Source organism: Protopterus annectens, chromosome 10.part0, assembly GCF_019279795.1.
Source record: "Protopterus annectens isolate FY-2018-M chromosome 10.part0, PAN1.0, whole genome shotgun sequence".
NCBI classification, from domain to species: Eukaryota; Metazoa; Chordata; order Ceratodontiformes; family Protopteridae; genus Protopterus; species Protopterus annectens.
In genome coordinates this window covers 351,296,280-351,317,031 of record NC_056744.1, presented here as the reverse complement: position 1 = coordinate 351,317,031, position 20,752 = coordinate 351,296,280, and the positions used below count along the sequence as shown (strand labels likewise).

Here is a 20,752-nt window from a genome sequence, read left to right as displayed (position 1 = left end):
TCCTGGGTGCCAGCTTGAATACAACGGCCCAGAAGGCTTATCTGACGCCAGACAAACAACTACAACGGACTCAATATTTCAAAACAATGGCAACAAAGACCCAACTCCCTGCAAGAAAATTTCTGCAGGCCTTGGGCTTCATGGCATCTTGCATACTACTAATACCATTTGCAAAGCTGCATATGAGGAAATTACAGTGGTACCTAAAAAGCGTATGGTCTCAACACAGCCACAGCTTGGACACAGTGATATCTCTCATTCCTTGCCTACAACAGGAGTTTCTATGGTGGTGGTCACAGGCATGTCACCTCAACAAGGGTCAGCCTTTCACCTTGCCCCCAGCCAGGCAAACTATGACAACAGATAAATCGGACTACGCCTGGGGGGCACACATGGCAGGACAGTGCATTCAAGGCGTATGGACTGCAGATCAAAGAAATCTGCACATCAATCAAAAAGTAGATGCTAGCTGAACAGAATGCTCTGACAGCCTTCAAGAACCTATTACATCCAGGACAACTTACAATAAGGACGGACAACACCACAGTAATGTGGTACATAAACAAGGGGGTACACACTCCTACCCTCTATGCAAGCAAGCAATGACCTTGTGGAGCACAGCACTGGCTTACCAAGTTCAGATGTCCTTCATGGATGCATCTGCAGTCATAACAAATGGGGTTGTCCTGTCGTCAGGCAGCCCTTCGGTCGGCTGGATTCCAAAGTCTGGGTCCGGCTTCGGCTGATGTCGCACTTCACCCGACGTCATCTCTGCTGGTCTTCGGGTATAAAGGCATCAGCCGACGCCATTTTCCTCAGTCTTTCTTGCCGTGTGGCGCGCGAAGCAGAAGCTGTTCGCAAGTGCCGGTCGGTCAGATCCAGAGATTACTACTACCGAATACTACTTCGAAGACTTCTAAAAAGCTAAGTACCCCGTTGGGGACTCTTTCTTGCCTCAGCCGATGTCAGAAAAAGTCAATAACTGTTTAACTTGTGGGAAACAAATACCTCATAAAGATTTCCACTCTTACTGTCTGCCTTGCTTAGGCCCAGACCACGACGTAGCAGCCTGTTCAAGCAAGCAATGACCTTGTGGAGCACAGCACTGGCTTACCAAGTTCAGTTACAAGCTCAATTCCTGCCAGGAAAAAAGAACACATTGGCAGACTACCTCAGCAGAAACATCATGGATCCCCACGAGTGGAAACTGGATCCACAAGTATTTGCAATGATAATTCAAAAATGGGGCCTCCCAGACATAGACCTGTTTGCCAGCCCCCAAAACTGTCAGCTAACAAAATTTTGTACAAGGACACTTCACCATCAAGCTTGGAAAGTGGATGCACTCTCATTCAGTTGGAAAAACCTGACAGTATATGCCTTCCCTCCATTGCCTCTCCTCACAAAGGTGCTTCTGAAAGTCAGAAAGGAGAGACCACGACTGATACTCATAGCCCCAGACTGGCCATGCCAGCACTGGTACCCAGTATTAAGGAATATGGCCCAGGGCCCACCTTGGATTTTGCCACAAATTGCCCATTTGCTCACACAACAAAACAATCAGATTCTACACAGCCAGCTCAAAACCTTAAATCTGGCTGTATGGCAAATCAATTAAGCATCCAGCCAGCTCCTCTTTCCCAAGCAGTTATGGATGTTATTCTGGAAGCTAGGAGGCCCAGCACCAGGAAGGCCTACTCAGACAAATGGAAAAGATTTTGCGCCTGGAACCAAGCTAAAGGCCAAAACACACTTCATCCTCACATGCCTCAGATTCTACAGTATTTAACTGAGATGTTACACAACAGACATTCTTTTTCTTCCATTAAAATCCATGCATCAGCTATTTCAGCCCACTACAACACCCTTATTTTCACATCCGCTTTTAAGGCAGTTCCTCAGAGGGGCAAAAAACATTAGACCCCCAGGAGAGCACCTACACCAACATGGGACCTCAATTTTGTTCTGGAAAAACTAATGCTACCTCCCTTTGAACCAGCTTTCTCTGCAGATCTACAGTTTCTATCATAGAAGACTGCCCTGCTGCTAGCAATAACTTCAGCTAGAAGAGTCTCAGAGCTTCAGGCACTAATGGCAGTGGAACCTTTCCTCATTTTCCATCAAGACAGTGTTTCTCTACGAACTAATCCTTCCTTCATGCCTAAGGTGGTTACCAGTGTGGCTTTAAATCAATCCATCCACTTACCCACCTTCTTCCTAAATCCAGAGAACAAAGGAGAAAGACTCCTGCATTCCTTGGACATTCACAGGCAACTTTGTTACTACTTGGATAAAACTTAAGGTTTTCAGAAAATCTGACCAGCTCTTTGTATCCTATGTTACAGCTTCACAAGGGAAGGCTATTTCAAAACAAACCATTTCCAAATGGATAGGACATTGCATTTGTTTTTGCTTTACCCATCATGGAAAACCAGTTCCTGCTACCATTAGGCCCCACTCTACCAGGGCAGCAGCTACATCTACAGCCTTCCTCAGGGGGGTTCCTACCAAGGAGATTTTGGAAGCTGAAACTTGGAGTTCAGTACACACCTTTACCAAACACTATCACTTACCACTTTACTCTAAGACTAGAGCTGGCTTCACCACTGCAGTTCTGCAGGGCCTTCTAGCCTCCTCTAACCCTCTATGACTCCTCCACCGATCCTTAGCTTTGGGATTCTACCCAAGTGTGATGACTGCAGCAGGGTAACACGATGAACATAGTACAGTTTTGTACCTACCATAAATGTAGATGTTTGAGTGTACACCCTGCTGCAGTCCAGGTTACCCTCCCTCTATCCCCTCTGATCTAACTGGCTAAATCTCTACAATACCTTCCTGATGTATTTGCTTATAGCTGGAGGGATTTTGCATTTGTGCTAAAATTTTTTGAATTGGTACTAATTACTGACCACCTTTTTGGGGGCACCTAACATCTGGGACAAGAAAAACTGAAGAAAATGGCGTCGGATGCGTTATATATACCCCTGGCGCATTGACGTCAGGGAAGAAGCGACAGCAACCGACGCCGGACCAAGACTTTGGAATTCCGGCCGACTGCGGGACCGCCTGACGACAGGATAACCCAAGTGTGATGACTGCAGCAGGGTGTACACTCTAACATCTACATTTATGGTAGGTATAAAACTGTACTTTTTAGATGGTTCATTCCATTCTGTCCTTTTTGAGCAAGGACGATTGAATTTGCTCAGTAGACATACAGGATGTGTCCTATCATATAAAAATGAAGTCCAAAAATACAAAAGCCAGCACAAAGGTGTATAAAGTACAACTTTTAATAAAAAGTTAACACATACAGACCGGTTTCAGCATGCATAAAAAAAGCCTTCCTCAGTGTTACTGAACAAAGCGACAAGCACTCCTAATATACACACACCCATGTATAACAAACATCATTCATTGGCTGTTCACAATTGCTCATTCAACCCAGGGGGAATCAAACCCCCTAATTTAATTATCCATCTCTTTTCTATATTAAGTATATTGTGCCAGTCAATTTTTTGTTCTGTCCCCCTTGATAATATCAATGACCGTAACTCTAAAGGATGCTACAGGATGAACAACCACATGTTTATATAATGCATTAGTGAGCCTTTATGATTTAATGTCACTCATGTGCTGACTGATCCTAAACTTCATGGGCCTAGACGTCTGGCCCACATAAAAGGCCGAACATGTGCAGGTGGCTAGGTATATGACCCTATCAGACGAACAGTTAGCAAAAAGTTTAATGTCATAAACATGACTAGTATTGCGACTGCTGAGAGTTTTTGGCTGAGGCTATTGCAGTGTGTACAGTGGTTACAACTATAACAGCCCTGAAGGACATCCCCCAGTAATGTGGATTGTTGGGGGGGGGGGGCAACCAGCCGTGCTGGCACCTTGTAGTGATTGAGGTGAGATGCCAGTGACCTGCACCTCCTAAAGCCAAAATGGCATTTGTCCCCAATAAGTGTCCTAACCTTCTCATCTGCTTGTAAAGATGTTCCGGTTCTGTTGTACAACTTCACAAAAAACTTTGGTATTCTGACCATAAGTAGTGATCATTCTGATAGGAGCTGAAACAGAAGTAGATTTATCTTTATATCGTAACAGCTCCTGTCTATCCATACCACTAACTTCCCTATATGCCATAGTGATCACTCCAGATTTGTATCCTCGTTCCTTAAATCTCCTGACCATGCCGCGCTTATGGTGATTATGTTGATCCCTATCAGAGCAAATGCGTTTTATTCTCATGAACTGAGACCTCGGTATGTTCTGAATGACATGTGGCAGATGATGACTGCTGGCATGGAGAAGTGAGTTGTATTCAGGAAATTTGCGGAACACGTGCGTCTCCAAAGGCCCATCAGTATTTTTAGTTATGAGAACATCCAAAAAAGTAATCCGATTGGGATCTTGTGTACAGGTAAACTTGATACCCCATTTATTCCCATTTAGGTATTCCCGAAATTCCTGTAAATACTCCAAATCCCCTCTCCATACCAGCCAACAGTCATCCAAATAACGTCGCCAGATGTCCATTTCTGGCAAATAAAGATTGTCTAAGGGATCATATGTAAATTGTTCAGAACATACCGAGGTCTAAATTCATGAGAATAAAATGCATTTGCTCTGATAGGGATCAGCATAATCATCACAAGAGGGACATGGTCAGGAGATTTAAGGAATATGGATACAAATCTGGAGTGATCACTATGGCATGTAGGGAAGTTAGTGGTATGGATAGACAGGAGCTGTTAAGATATAAAGATAAATCGACTTCTGATTCAGCTCTTATCAGAATTATCAACACTTATGGTCAGAATATCAAAGTTTTTTGTGAAGTTGTACAACAGAATTGGAACATCTTACAAGTAGATGAGAAGGTTAGAACACTCATTGAGGACAAATGCCATTTTGGCTTTAGGAGGGGCAGATCGCTGGCATCTCACCTCAATTACTATAAGGTGGCAGCATGGATGGTCCCCCCCCCCCCCAACAATCCACATTATTTGGGGATGTCCTTCAGGGTTGTTATAGTTGTGGCCACTGTACACACTGCAATAGGTTCAATCAGACAAAAACTTTCAGCAGTCGCAATACTAGTCATGTTTATGACATTAAATTTTTTGCTAAATGTTCGTCTGATTGGGTCATATACCTAGCCACCTGCACTTGTTCGGCCTTTTATGTGGGCCAGACATCTAGGCCTGTGAAGTTTAGGATCAGTCAGCACATGAGTGATATTAAATCAAAAAGGCTTACTAATGCATTGTATAAACGTGGTTGTTAATCCTGCAGCATCCTTTAGATTTACGGTCATTGATATTATCAAGGGGGACAGAAAAATAAAATTGGCTGGCACAATATACTTAATAAAGAAAAGAGATGGGTAATTTAAATTAAGGGGTTTGATTCCCCCTGGATTGAATGAGCAATTGTGAACAGCCAATGAATGATGCTTGTTACACATGGGTGTGTGTATATAAGGAGTGCTTGTCTCTTCATTTACACTGAGGAATGCTTTTTATGTATGCCGAAACCAGTCTGTATGTGTTAACTTTTTATTAAACATTGTACTTTATACACCTTTGTGCTGGCTTTTGCATTTTTGGACTACTGTTTCTTTAAGGCGTGCACTGCTGTACTTGCAGGGGAACATACTAGACTATCATATAAAAATGAACAGGCAATCGAAAAGGTATCTATGCTTCTGGCTAGGAGCCAGTCACTGTCAGTTTAGGGGACTGCCCTTTGGCCTCACCATAGCCCCCAGGGTGTTCACCAAATGCATGGCAGTGTAGATTGCAGGGATTCAGAAATCCTTTCTTTAGGTGACTGTCTCATTATTGCCTCAGCCAAGCATCTACTGCTAAAAGCATGGGATTAGGTGCTCCAGACTTGCTCCAACCTGAGAATAACTGTAAATTACTGTAACACTTCTCATTTGGAACCATCTCAAACACTGGAATTTATAGAAGCAGTGTTCAAAACAAAATCGATAACAGCTTCTCGTCCCCTCTTAAGAGTACCGTCAGATTCCAGGTCAAAAAAATAATCTTCAGTACCATAAATTCGGCTCTGTTGATTCTACAAACCCCAGGGTCAGTGTCAGCAGTCATAATTCTAGTTTCCCTCGCAAGATTTCACATGAGAATTCTTCATCGGATACTGTCAATGCAATGGTCAATTCTTTATCAACCCACGTCAGCCCAAATAAAAATAATCCCTGCATGCAAAAAAAAAAATACCCTTGGTGGTGGATTCGATCAGATCAACTTTTACAAGGTAGTCCCTTAATTCTACCTCAACCCAAGGCTGTACTGATCATGGACACCCCATATTGGGGGGTGGGGGACGACACATTGGGAAAAACAATCCAAGGCACTTGGTCCTCAGAAGAGGCCAAAACACACAGTGTTCTAGAAATGAGAAGTGCTATTAACGTTGCAGCCATTCCAAGACCCACTCCATTTTGGGACAATTGTAATTCAAATGGACAACATATCAGTAGTCTGGTACATTAACAAACAAGAGGTAACCAGATCTTGCCCCTTGTGTCGTGAAGCCCTCAAGGTTTGTCAGTGGACAATCACTTCCAACTATTTTCTAATTGCAATGCATATTCCAAGGAAGTCTATAGTGATAGACAAATTGAACAGGTCCACTTTAGTACCTAACGAGTGGTCTGTCATCAAGTAAGTGACAGGTATACTTTTCAGTCAGTGGGGCCAGCCTTGCTCTGATCTTCTTGCATCTTTCTTAAACAAGTGCAGCAGATTCTTCACCCATATCCCCCCACAGGGGTAATCACAGAGATGTTCTATTCCACGATAGGCACCCCTGTCTTCCCTGCATATCCACCAATTTCCCTATTTCCCAAATTTCTGCAAATGCTGCCCAGTTTAAGAGCAAGGCTATCCTAATTGCACTTTACTGGTCTCTACAGATTTGGTTCACCTTCCTTTGGCCTCATCTACTGTAACCACATTGGAATATGGCTCCAGTTCCCAGACCTCCTGTCTCACCTGACAGGCATGACACATCTGGCTATTTCAAACCTCTGGCTAACAGTGTGGTTTCTACAATTCAATTGATAGCCAGGCAACCAAAACTCTCCTCCTGTTAGTCATATACTTTTATCGTCGCATAAGGCTTTCCACAAAAGCTTACAGAAGCAAATTAAGAATATTTGCTTTTTGTGCACCGCAAAAACACCTTAACCCCTTTTCAGCTCCTGTACAAAATGTCTTGAATTTTTGGCAACAATTTTTAATGAGGAAGCTACCTAGCTACTCCACAATTGGAGGCCAGTTAGTAACAGTTTCTAATTTTCACACTGGGTTTGAAAATTCTTCTTGGCTTCATCTAAACTTTGTAAAGCATTTTTTAAGAGGCACCCTCCTGCTCAGACCACCTTAAAGACCCTACTTCACCATGTGACTTACATTTGGTACTACAAGCCTTAATTTAATCCCCCTTTGAACCCACAGCTAAATGTGAAGTTAAATTATTGACCTGGAAAACTGTTTTTCTAATAGCCATTACCTTTGTTTTAAGAATTTCAGAACTGCAAGCACTGTCATGTAAACCTCCCTACTTGACCTTTCATAAGGATAGTCACATTATATACAAATGGTTCCTTCTTAAAGTGGTGTCAGAATCAAGTGTCAAATCAGTCCATTAATTTGCCAGTTTTCTTAACTAAATTTGCAAACAAAGGTGAATATATGTTTGAATTTTACATATTCACAGACCATTAAAGTTTTACTTGCATAGAAAGAATTTAGAAAGATCAATTATTTGTCCTTTGCACATGCTAAATTGGGAAAACCAGGTGCAAGGGTAACCTCAGTCAGATGGCTGGCTGATTGCATAACATTTATCTACAACAAGTTTGGTCTAACCTTACCAAAACCTTTAAGAACCCATTCAGTTAGGTCCATGGCAACTTCAGTGTTTCTATTTAGAGCTTCCATGAATGATGTGCGGCTGCAGCTTGGGCCAATCGTCATACCATTATCACTCATAAATTGGATGTGGTCTCCAGGGGAAGAGCAGCCTTTGGCTCAGCTCTGCTCCGGAATATCCTTCTTAGGAGTCCGTGCTGGATTCTAAGTAGCTAGTAGCTCTATCCCAACAATTAACGATGGAATGAAAATTGACACCAGATAAAAAAAAAAGTTATGTACTTACTATAACATTCCATCTTTGTCAGTTTTCATTTTTCAACTTCCCGCCCACCAACACTTTTCACAGTGGATTTCTGGAAGAATGAGAGATTATAAGGACACCACTGTCAATGCTGAGCTCCAGATGTGGCTTTTTCTGTTAGGAAAATTGTAGTGGTCCTTTCTGCTTTGTGTAAAATAGTAAACACGATCTGAGGTATGTTAGGTGTTAATGCATTATGGGTAAGGGCAGAGCTCCAGAGTTTTTTTGGTGGCCAAGCTTTAGTAACAGCAGAGTCCAGTCTGAACCAAACAGCTGAGAAAGAATGAAAATGGGCAACACAGATGGAACGTTGTGGTAAGCACATAACTTTTTATTCAAAGCTTGCTGTGAACATTGTTAGTCTGAAATCCTTTTGCGTCTCATTCTCTTTTAGTTGATCATGCTTTTATGTGCCTTTGCACTTTGCTACAGGCAAAGGAAAGTAAGAGTAAGCACAGTTTATGCAGATTTAATAAGGTGCATAAACTGTCGCATTTAGGATGGTGTGGTGCTGAATAACATGTAACCACTTCCACTGCTTGTAAGCAATCGAGTGATTTCTGTTTTGTGATTTCTTTAAACAGAAGTGCCTCAGCCCATCAGCAGGCAGGACAGCACTGGCAGTGGGAGGGAAAGCCCTCAGCCTCTTCCAGACAGTGAGAATGATTCAGGATCTCAGCCTCGGCCTGCACCCAGTGGCTACTCAAAACAGTTCCAGAAGTCACTACCACCACGATTTCAGAGGCAGCAGGTAAGCTTTAAAACTTTTCTGTGGCATGTATATTTTTGTGGGTGTGATTAGACAAGTCTTATTACTAATGTGTACTTGCTTTTGTTAGGCCAAAATTTGTGTGTAGCTGTATTCTGATGAGCACTGCGTAACTTAGCATTGCAGGTATTTTGGGGGTCATTTTGGTGTTGTATGTGGTTACTCTTGATATTTGGATGTTGTCTGCTCAGTGCAAGTGCATTGTGTTGCTTGGGGTTGTTTATATAGTCAGTTATTTTACAAAAAAAGCACAAGTGAAAAACGAAAACCTGCTTCAATTAGTTGAGTACGTCGTATTCCTTAAACTACCATTTACCTTGTCAGCCACTTAGTGACAGTTTCAGGCGTATAGTACGTACCTATTTTTGGCTGCTTAACTTTTTTCTAATTCTTTTATCTGGTCAGAGAGTTTGTCATAGTCTTTCCTTTAGAAGGAAATACGGTTATCGGGCACCCTTCATAAGGGATGCCAGTAACAACCTGGTGACCAGTCCACAGAACATCAGAGGCAGATGGAAGGAGTACTTCCAGCAACTTCTGAATGAAGAAAACCCCAAAGAAGCTTCAGGCAGCCTAGGTGAGAGAAGAGGAGCTCCACGCTAAAAGAAAGAGCAGCATTAAGGAAAAAGGGAAAACAGGCACAGATGAAATCACAGCAGGTATGATCAACATGTTTAGATGAGTTAGAGCAGAAATGGCTCCAGAGAATACTCGTAGCAATAGAGAGAGGGGTGCATCCCTGATTAGTGGAGAATAAGCATACTAGTGAACAAAGGAGGGCATTCCCAGCTGTGGACAATAACAAACGTGTTATGATCCTCTTGCACTACATGGAATTTCTGGAGAGGGTGTTAAATGAATAGGCAATGTTATAAAAAGTAAGATATAGGGTATGAGCAGTTTGGATTATGATCAGGATGCAGCACATTTGACCCAGTGTTTGCAGTGAGACACATAGTTAAGAATCTGTAGTTGAGAGTCCAACTAGACATTCGTAGACGTGGAGAAAGCTGTGACAAGATCCCAAGAAAGCAAATTTGAGCAGTCACACAGTGGTTTGAAGTCCCAGAAGCATTGTTGGAATTAGTGCAGGCTTTGTACAGCGACCCAATGACACAAGTACGAAAAGTATTTGAACTCTGAAGTGTTAACCAGTGAGAGTGGGTGTGCATCAGGACTAGTCTCTGAGCCCACTGGTGTTCATACTGGTAATGGACTAAATTAGCAAACAGGTCGTCTGGTACAGATGGGCAACGTTGCTGTTACGCATGTGATGTGCCATTACCAGCATTCTGAACAAGAACTTCAGTGTATGATGGGAAAATGGAATGCAAAACTGAAGGCACATGGGATAAAATGGAGTACAGATAAGACTGTTGTAATGGTAGCAAATGGGGAAATCAGAAGACGCTGAGAATTGAAATAGAAGGGAAAATAATGGAACAGGTTAACAGTTTCAAGTATCTAGCAAGAGTGGTTGAAAAGGGAAGACTAAGGAGGTCAAATGTAGTATTAGAGGGGCTGCATCCAACTGGCATAGAGTCTCAGGGGTAGTGTGTGTGTGACCGAATAATGCTGAAGAAGCTGAAAAGTAAGGTGTTCAAAACAGTGATGCAACCAGTACTACTGTATGGTGCCGAAACCTGGGCAGTATCAACAGAGCAACTGAGGACGCTATTGGTGATGGCAATGAAGTGCCTGAGGTGGGTGGTAGGATGCACACATTGGCTTGGATGAGGAAATGAGGATATACCAAAATCTTAAGTAGTTCCAGTGGTAGAGAAGGTAAAAGAGCAGGTTACAGTAGCTCAAGCACGTGTGCAGCAAAGCAAGATGAAACAATCGTATCCAGCTGAAAAGTGGATGGATTGTGTGAAAATGACCTGTGACAATCAGGCATAACTATTTAAGACAGTGAAACTGAGTCGAGAAATGTTGGCAGCAGATGCAGCTCTCCACCTCATGTAGAAAATGGAGGGGGGGGGGTAATAATGGGCGGAGAGGAACTGATGATGACAGTGATACTAGAGCACTGATTTCATTGGAGTTTTTAAGACTCTGTCCAGAAGTGCAGGTTCAGGGGGAAAAAAAAGCAAAGAGGTTTGCTACACACAATAATAAAAGTGCGATTAATAATGCATATGTAAACCAGTTCTACATGTGCTAGAACAGAATAAACACTTGATGCCACAGATATTCGCCACTGTTTGACTTTAAACGTTGCATCTGATGATTTCCTCATTCCTCCTCATGATGGAGTCCCTGCTCCGACCCTCAGTTCCAGCTTGGCCACATTTCAGACTTGGATCCAACTGTCGGGCTCCTCCCTTATACCTACAATGCCCTTCATCCACCCAACTACCTCAGATCCTGTTTGCCGTTCCAGCGAGTCACACGCGGATTCCATGTATCAAGAGTGGTTAGCTTTTTTGAATAGTTTTCTCTATAAGTTGTTACCTTTTTAATTGCTTCCTCCTCCTACGTGTAATTGTGTGCAGATGAGTGCATGCCTTTTATTCATTTTTCTTTACAATGTCTAGGATTGTTCGGAGTTAACTCGTTACATCCGAATGACGCCTCCAGGTGCTTCTGCAGTTAACTTCTACTGACACCTCTAGGTGTAAAATATTGCTAGTTCATATTTGCAGCAATAATTCCAAAACTATGCTATGTACAAGGTTTTAAAAGATTTCATCTTAAAGCTTACATAGTGGCAAACTCAACTGCATTAATATTTGACCTCTGTCTAGTGCAGCTAAATAGATATTAACTGTTGTTTTTTTATGATGTGAATTTAGATAAAACTTTCACATTAAGTATCTCAACAACCAAAAAACACTGAATTTCTTAGCCTCATATGAAAGCTTTCAGCTAGATGAACAAAATGCTGTTGACAGTATGCGTGTAACTTGAGTGCTTGCTGCAATTTTAAGTTTACAAAATTTTGCAAATGCAATTGTTTACTGTGACTTGTAACATTCTGTTTATGACCCAGAATCTAAAGAATACTACCACTGTAAAAATAGTTTGTGCTGAGTTTGCCATTTATACTTCTTTCATAACCCCTATGATTCCAGAGATGTCCTTCTATTCCTATGTTGCAGTATTCTGCATATGGGTTTACACTTCTAGTCTCGCTTACAATATGGCCGGTATCCAAAAGCTTTCAGTCCCTCCTGAGTGCGTGAGATGTCCGGTCTAGATGAGAGTACGTGGGCCATAAAAGTGACATCGGCATGCACCAGCCCTCAGAACTGAAGGCCCCAGGAGGATCCAGTCCTAATAAGCCAATGCCAAGTCATTGCCATCCAGGGAGGGAAACATAACTGATAAGAGAGGAAGGAGGGAGGGTAGGGATACTGCAACATGGAAGAGAAGGACATCTATAGTTATGGTAAGTTCTTGCGCAACTTTTCTATGTCCTTCTCATTCTGTGTTGCAGTATTCTGCATATGGATGAGTGCCAAAGCTCACTGAGAAAGGGTGGTTGGTATGGAAGCAGATTCCAGAAACCCATTCAGGATAGCCCTAGTCAACCCTGCCCTTGACCTAGAGATGTGCTCTAGTTTTTAGTGTTTGGTGAAGGTGTGAACTGAAGACCAGGTGACTGTCTCCAGAAATAGAGGAGGTGTCCAGGCCCTTGAAAGCCCCTGAGGATGCCATGGCTCTAGTGGAGTGGGCTGTTATTGTACCCTGAAGAGATTTACCATTGTGCTGGTAACAGAAGATAATGGCCTTGGAGATCCAAGTTGAAATAGTCTGTTTGGACACTGCCTTCCCTAGTGCTCTCTGGTGAAAAGATCTGAAAAGTTGGTCAGTCTTTCTGATAAACTTAGTGCCGTGGAGGTAGAATCTAATTTGTCTGAACGTCCAGGGAATGAAGTATTCTTTCGCTCCTTCTTTGTGGGTTTGGATAAGAAAGGTAAGTGGATAGCCTGATTGAGACAGGTCATTGACTACCTTGGGCATGAAAGATGGGTTTGTAGAGTAACCCGTTTGAGTAACCCTATCCTTATGTTGGAGTAAATGAGTTAAGCTTATCTTGTTATTGTTAGAGCTTTGGTTCTAACTTTGCCTCATCTTGTCAGTTGATTTTGGTGGGCCTTCTCCATCGGTATGGTTGACAGACTGGTTCCTGGCTTCAAGCACTGCACTTTTGTGGGCATAAAATTCCGAATCAGGATGCCCATAATGAGTACATGTACTGCCTGGGCACTTAACACTTAAAAGCTGAATGTTTCATCTGTGCTGCCTTTAATCCTCAGGCTTTAGCCAACAGACGGAACAGACTCATTCTAAGGGGCCTTCTTCCTTCCTCAGCTGAGGCTCAGACCCCTTCATTGGCTTCTCCCTCTTTTGCTTTTGCTAAAGAGTCAAAAAAGAGGTGGCTCCCTGAGGGACTTTCGAGATTAAGAAGTACAAGAAGACTGCGAATTCCACTCCCTTGGATCCATAGAAGTCAGCTCCCCTGTCAAGTACTACAGCGTCCTCAGATCCGGGGGAAATTATTACCATCATTCTGACAGTTTAATCGGCTCCTACTTTAGATTCTACTCCCATGGATCCTAGGACCTTGAAGTCCCTGGCTCTATTCTCCAGGTCAAAGCACTCCTGGCCCCCCTTGTCAGCTTCATCCAAGTCCTCAAGCTGGTCCGAGGTGGACGTGGACAGGTTGATGAGGTTTCTTAAGGCTCAGGTCCAGATGGGGGTAGTCTCTGCTCCGTCCCTGTCAAGATCTGTGAGCTACTCAGGTCTCCCTATCATGATGACTCCTGTGATCGGCTTCCAGCTTCAGAGACCAGGAATTTGGGACTGCCGTGTTGTATTCTGCACAGCAGAAGCTCCCCTTCTCAATGTTGAGAATACCCTTGAACGAGCCCTGTTCCGGCCTTTTTGGAACAGTGAGAGTCTTGGAGCCACTTCGATCTGGTGTAAGCCCTGCCCATTTTTCCTCGATAGTTTCAGCTCTGGGGGAAGCGGATAGGGCTTTTGCCTAGTCCTTTGGCCTTTAATGTAGTCAAGAGGGTCTTCTCCCGGGTTGGAGATTCGACCGTAGAGTTCCTCAATCCACCCCTGTACCTCCATTGGATCCAGGCCTTGCTGTCTCTTGTCTTGCTGGGAGTCTTCCTGTCCCGAGAGGCATCCAGGATTTACTTGCTCAAGAGGGGATCCCTTCTTCCAATACTTCCCCAGATTACCCAGCTGTGGAAGTTCCTCAGAAGAGGATGTGCATAAGGAGGCATGTATACCCCCCCAGAGTCTTTAACCGAGGATACTAACTTTGAGGGAGAATCCCCCTGATCCCCACCTGAAGATGTCTCCTTTGGAGACATATTGGAGATTCTGAAGCAGAGAGGTGGGTGGTCTGCCCAAACTTCTTCCTCTGAGGAGTCTGTTCTCTTGGAGGCATTTGGGACGGGCCTATCTGCGTCCTGAGTGAACCAACCCCCCCCCCCATGGCAGATGCCTTGATTTAAGCTCACCATGCATGGAAGGAACCAGACACCATCGAGCCTATACCCAAGCAGCCCGATAAGTTTTTAGTGCCTCTTGCTGACAGGAACACTGGAGTAAGGGCTCTGTAGTCTATGCTATCATGGTAGTGGCGACCAAGAAAGAGCTGGCAGAAGAAACTGCCAATGTCCATCAGCCGAACAAGTAGTCTGAAGCATTGGAGAAAATGGGGAAGCACGTTTACAACTTGGCAACTTTTGCGCTAAGGCCATTAAACTGTCTAGCTCCTTTTACTCTGGTCCAGAGGGATCTGAGCAAAGAACTATCAACTTCTTTGTCCATGCCTGCGGAGGAATTTAAGAAAGTTTCCCCCAAGATGGCCACTCTATAGCCAACTCTTCAATGAAGTTAATCTCCCAAACCACAGAGGGTACTTGCGAGCAGCTGATTCAGGTTTTTCCCTAAGGAGGCATGCCTAGGTGAAGCTGGCCTATATTACATAGAGTTCCATAACTTCGACTGACATATGTTCGAACACATATGTTCGAAGTAATGGAACTTAGACTATGATTAAAAACATAAAAAAGTAAAAGAAAATAAAAGGGTATATGCAGGGGGGGAAGCCCCCCCTGCACCTCACCCCCACGCTCAATGTACCAACTCTGAGGTCGCCCTACAGTGGTAGTGCGAACTCTGAGTTGGTATATTTAAAGAGCGGGGGGTATGGTAGGAATGCATTCCCCCCCACGTGAGGGGTGCAGGGGGGGCTTGCCCCCTTACGTATACCCTTTTATTTTATTTTACCCTTTTTTTATGTTTTTATTCATAGTTGAAGTTCCGTTACTTCGGATATGTGTTCGAACATATGTCAGTCGAAGTTACAGAACTTGACTATGTAATATAGACCCGATGAAGCATGTGATTTTGCTGAGCCCTTTAAGGAGTCGTCGTTGATGCTCCTTATGATGGCTCCTCCCTGTTTAGGCCATCTGTTAGAGACACTCTTACCCACAGTGGAAAGGATGGGAAGACCCTTTCTGCTGTTGGAATCAAGTTTTCTACCCCCCAGAGGTCTTTCTCCAGGAACCAAGCGTGGGGAGTAAGAAAATGTGGTTCCCCATGTCCCAACGGCTTTTCCAGGACCTGTGCAGAGAAGCCTCTTCTAGAGGCAGAGGAGGAGGAGGGTTTTAGTGGTAGACGCTGCCCTAGAGGCAGAGGGGGTCCACAGAACCAGGGCTTTAGGGAACCTCCTCCCAATAAGCTCTACCAGTGCTCCTGAAGCACTGCCCGACTGTCCATCTCTGGAGGCAGTCAGGGGGCGATTAGCTTTGCACCCCAAAGCCTGGACCAAATTGACTCAAAACAGTTGGGTGTTAAGCGTGCTATCCAGAGATTATTGTATTCCCTTTTCCCTTCCACCTCTGAAATCCAAAAACCTTCCTAACTTGCCACCTGGTCAATGGGAGCAGGCAGCACAGGAAATACAACAGCTGTTGCAAAAAAGTCAAACAAGAGGTCCCAACCAAACAGAGAGGATTCGGAACCTACTCCCTCTTCTTTTTAGTGCAGAAAAAGACAGGGGGACCTAAGACACATTCTGGATCTCGACAAGTTTAAATGAATATGTAAAGAAGGCAAGGCTCCAAATGGTTATGGTTCAGTCCATTCTGCTACTGTTGCACAAGGATGACTGGATGTGCTCCCTAGATCTCAAGGACGCATACCATCACTTCAAAATGGACACTCCAGGAGATGTCTGCGCTACTGGCTGGGAGCCAGTCACTACCAGTTCAGAGCACTGATCTTTGGACTCACCACAGTCCCCCCCGAGTGTTCACCCAATGCATGACCAGTGGTAGCAGCTCACCTGAGGCTCAAGGGATTCCAAGTGTTTCCATATTTAGACAGTTGGCTCCTAACTGCTCCCATGAGACATCTACTAGTCCAAGTCAGGAACTACTATCTCCAGTTAGCACATTCCCTGGGCATCACCATAACCAAAACAAGTCGAACCTTGCTCTGGTTTAGAACCTAGAGTTCATAGGTACGCAGCTCAACACAAGGGATCAGATAACTTCTCTTCCTCTACACAGAGTAGCCAGCCTGAGGAGTCTGGTACATCATCTGTTAGCACTTCAAGCCCACTCTGCTCAGCTGATCCATCGAAGCACTCCTCAGTATGGAGAACGTCTACATCTGTGCAGTAACTGAAACCTGGTTTCAAAGCTCCAGAGAGCACCCCAGCACTACCGGGCTACAACTCGTATCACACGTTTCAGCCACAGAACACGGACTGAAGCACAAAAGAAGGGGGTGTATCCATATTCATCAAGGATACCTACACCTCCAGGTTAGTGGCGCAGCATAATACCTCTGAGATCATCCATTTGCAACTAACATTGGACAAGTCTGCAATGCAAATTGTGGCCTGCTACAGATCACCTTCCATGACCCAGGACCCACACTCTACCTTTCTGGAGACACTGGAAAACATGAAGGTCCTACCGAACACCCTGATATTGGACGATTTCAATTACCCTACCATTCATTGGGAAAACTACTAGAGTACAAACTCCCAGGCCCAGCTCTCCCTGGAATTCATTTACTCAAATGCCCTGAATTGGCTGGTAAACTCCCCTACCAGAGGTGAAAACATATTGGACTTGGTCATTACCAACATGGGCGGCAGGTGTTCCGCACCGGGGGTCAACCCGTCACTGATTAGTTTATGGTCTGATCTAACCACTGTGGATGTCCGTACCCCACCACCACCCCCAACTAAGGAAACCACAGTAAAAAAACTTTTCTTAAGCAAACTTCACCTTACTTAAGACAGAGGTGGTAAGTTTCACAGCCTCCACGCTAAAGGATAACGCTGCCCAAGATACAGAAACCTTTACAAATGCACTCCGAGCACCTACAAAGATGCATGGATCATGCCATCCCTAGCAAAACCAAGACTCACTCCTCTAAGTGAAGGAAACCAGTTTGGTGGACCTCTGCCATAAACAGGCTATACAATAGAAGGAGGAAACTAGTTCAGAAAAAAAGCAAATCCCAAGAAGGAAAGACATCCCTGATCAGTGTCTGTAAGAAACTAAGGTCCCTCATGAAATCATCCAAGGCTAACTTCGAAAGAAAAATAGCAAAGTTCTTTAGCTATGTTAAGAATCTAAGTGGCCACTCGCAGATATGCACTGAACTAGTGCAAAATAGCACAAAATATACTGAACCTACTGATATTGCCAACATCCTTGCAGATAGATTCAGTGCAAACTTCACCCCCCCCCCCCCCCGACCTCCAAAAGGGCCCACAGTAATACCGGAAAAGTGTAGTGTCTCAAAAATCACAGACGCACAGGTGAAAATAGCTCTTTCAAAAGCCGAACACAGTCAGTGGGACCAGATGGTGTCCCAAGCTGCGTCTTGCATGAACTACCCCCCCCCCCCATATAAACACACTGTTCAACATCGGCCTCTCCACAGGTTACGTGCCCATAGAATGGTACACATCAACGGTTATTCCTCCCCACAAAGGAGGGGCCACAACTGACCCTGGTTAACTATTGCCTCGTAAGCCTGACTAGCCTGGTCTGCAAGGCTATGGAGCGCATCATCATGGAACTCGTTAACAAAGACATTGGGAACCTCCCAAACACTTGACCCAACCCAGTTCGGCTTTAAGGGCAGGTAATGCTTACTAAACCTGGTTGACTTCTTCGAGATGGTCACCAAGGCTATAGACTAGGGAAATGTGGCTCACCTCACCAAGGTTTTCAACACCATTCCCCACTCTGGTATTACAGAAAAACTCACCAGCCTGAACATAAACCCCTACGTCACGAGATGGGTTGCCAACTGGCTTACAGACAGAACTCTCACAGTAAGAACAGCGGGCTCCAGGTCCGACTCTTAACCCGTCACAAGTGGTGTCCCGCAAGGCTCTGTCCTGGGACACCTACTGTTCGGCATATACTTCTAAGAAGTGCAGGCGAACGCAGGAGGACTATGACTAGCCAAGTTCACTGATGACTGCAAACTGGGAGCCATAATTGACTCTCCGGCTGACACGGACACCCTCCAGAGGGGTCTTACTGAGACAGACACCTGGTGTCAAAGTCATGGGCTCAAGCTAAATGCCAAAAAATGCATAGTCATCCCATTTGGGAAAACAAAACACCCACGAATTACCACATAGGTGGCAGCCCCCTTAATACAGAAGAGGTAATAAGAGATCTGGGCACCCAGGTAGTAATATCTCCTTTGACAATCATATTGCCAAAGTAGTTAGGAAATCCTTCTATGTAACCCATCTTATTACTAAAGGGTTCGCATCTAGAAATAGGGGTTATAGTGCCCCTGTACTCGTCACTCATTAGACCCATCATAGAGTACAGTGCCCCATTTGGGATGTACCTCACAAGACACTTCCAACAGCTGGAAAGACCACAAAAGTACCTCACCAAGAGGATTACTGACCTCAAACATATGTCCTGTGCAGCCCGACTGAAAAACTCCGGCTGTACTCCGTGGCATATCACTTACTCAGAGGTGATCTCTGCCCGACTTACAAAGCCATGTCCAACTCAGAATTGATGGACATGCTCCACCTAAAGAAATCCAAGTCACTGAGAGCCACGCGCTCTAGTGAGCTAAACCTCACCACAACAATAAATAGAACATGCTGGAGGAATACATTCCTGTCACAGAGACTCCCCATGCTTTGGAACAAAATTCCAGATTACATCAGGCAGAGCCCCGCACTAACACTCTTCAGGAGAAACCTTGACGAGTGGATGGGTAACAGAAAATACACCCCTTGGATCACTTAATTGGCTATGCTTGATAGGGGATCAGTTAATTAATCAATGGGGAGGCGAAAGCCGACATTCTGGCTAGGCTTATAAATGCCCTTGGGCAGATAGCCTAGTTACCTACCTGTGAACCTATGATTTTCAGCACTTGGGATCAACCTTTCTGCAAACTCTCTGCCTCTCCCCACAACAAATGCAGTGAGCTTTTTTGCTGTGATCTCTCCTCTGGAGCAGTCCCTTAGGGATGCTCTAGTCCACGATTGGCCCGTGGTTCTCCTGTATGCTTATCTTCCTCTCCCACTCATATCCAAAATTCTTCAGAAGGCAAACAGGTTGAAGAGTTCAGTCAGTCCTCATTGCCCCTTTCTGGCCTCACCACGTGTAGTTTCCTTTACTCTGGCCTCATCTGAAGTATCCTCCATTGATACTGGAGCCCACTCGGGACCTCCTCTCTCAACTGTCAGGGATACAACACCCAAGTTTTTGAACTCTGAAATTAACAGCTTGGTTTCTCCACTTCCTACTTTGATTAGACGGTCCAGGCTTCAGTCTCCAGTCTGAAAAATTCTTTGTATCACAAAAGGCTTCCACTAAGAAAGTTTATAATTGCAAGTGGATGAGGTTTGTTTGGGCCACTAATCGGAACATTTATCCCTGTCTGCACCTGTTTCAGACGTGTTATTGTTTCTCGGTACCCTTTTTGATGAGGGTGCTAGCTTTTCCACTATTAAGTTACAGTTGGCTGCTCTTTCTAATTCGCACAGCAAGTCACAAGATGTTCTCCTGTATATTTATGTTGCAGTATTCTTAGTGTGGGATTCCCTGCCTCAAGACGACCCGAACGTTGGCTGCTATACAGAAGCTTAAGCCTGGTTGCTGTAGGTGCATGGGACGTCGCACGTAGGACCATAAAACAGGGACCTTAAATGTGACGTTTGCACGCACAGACCTCAGAACTTTTCAGCCGCAGATGATGTCAGATCGATCACTTCGCTCATACACTCTACTTTTTAAAAGCTAAGTACCCTGTTGGGGAAATTTTCTGTTTCTTGCTTGGTTAGCTGTAGATGTCTTATTCCAGTGTTGCAGTATTCTACATGTGGGTTTACCTTTTTTCCTCTCCAGTGGTTTACCCTTCTTCCTCTCCAGTTCATCCGGCCAGGTTTGCAATGATTCAGTCCCTCTAGGTGCGTCAGGCGTCTAACGTGGCAGCAATACGTGGGCCATAAAAGTGACGTCTACACACGAGCCCTCAGAACTTTTCAGTCACCAGTCATATGCCAGGTGCTGTTGCTTCTCGTGGACGTTGGATCAAAAAAGATTCAGTTGAGTACCCCATTGGGGATTCTTTCAGTCCTACTTTAACTATGAAAAAAGGCCTTAGGTGTCGTCCACAGCTTCAGACTGTTAAGACACAATTTATTAATCACTTAAGAAGTGAAGCTGACAGGATGTAAACTTCACTAGAATGTGATGAACTGAAAAATAGTTAAGT

At 44.3% G+C, this 20,752-nt stretch overlaps 1 protein-coding gene across 1 annotated transcript in view; it reads left to right on the top strand.

Annotated features, from left to right (window-relative positions):
- Positions 1–20,752, top strand: part of PRRC2C (proline rich coiled-coil 2C) — a 2,776,386-nt gene that overhangs the window by 1,284,685 nt on the left and 1,470,949 nt on the right. The window contains exon 11 of the mRNA XM_044086759.1: positions 8,805–8,971. Within this exon, the coding sequence (XP_043942694.1) occupies positions 8,805–8,971 (167 nt within the window). The remainder of the gene's footprint in view (positions 1–8,804; positions 8,972–20,752) is intronic.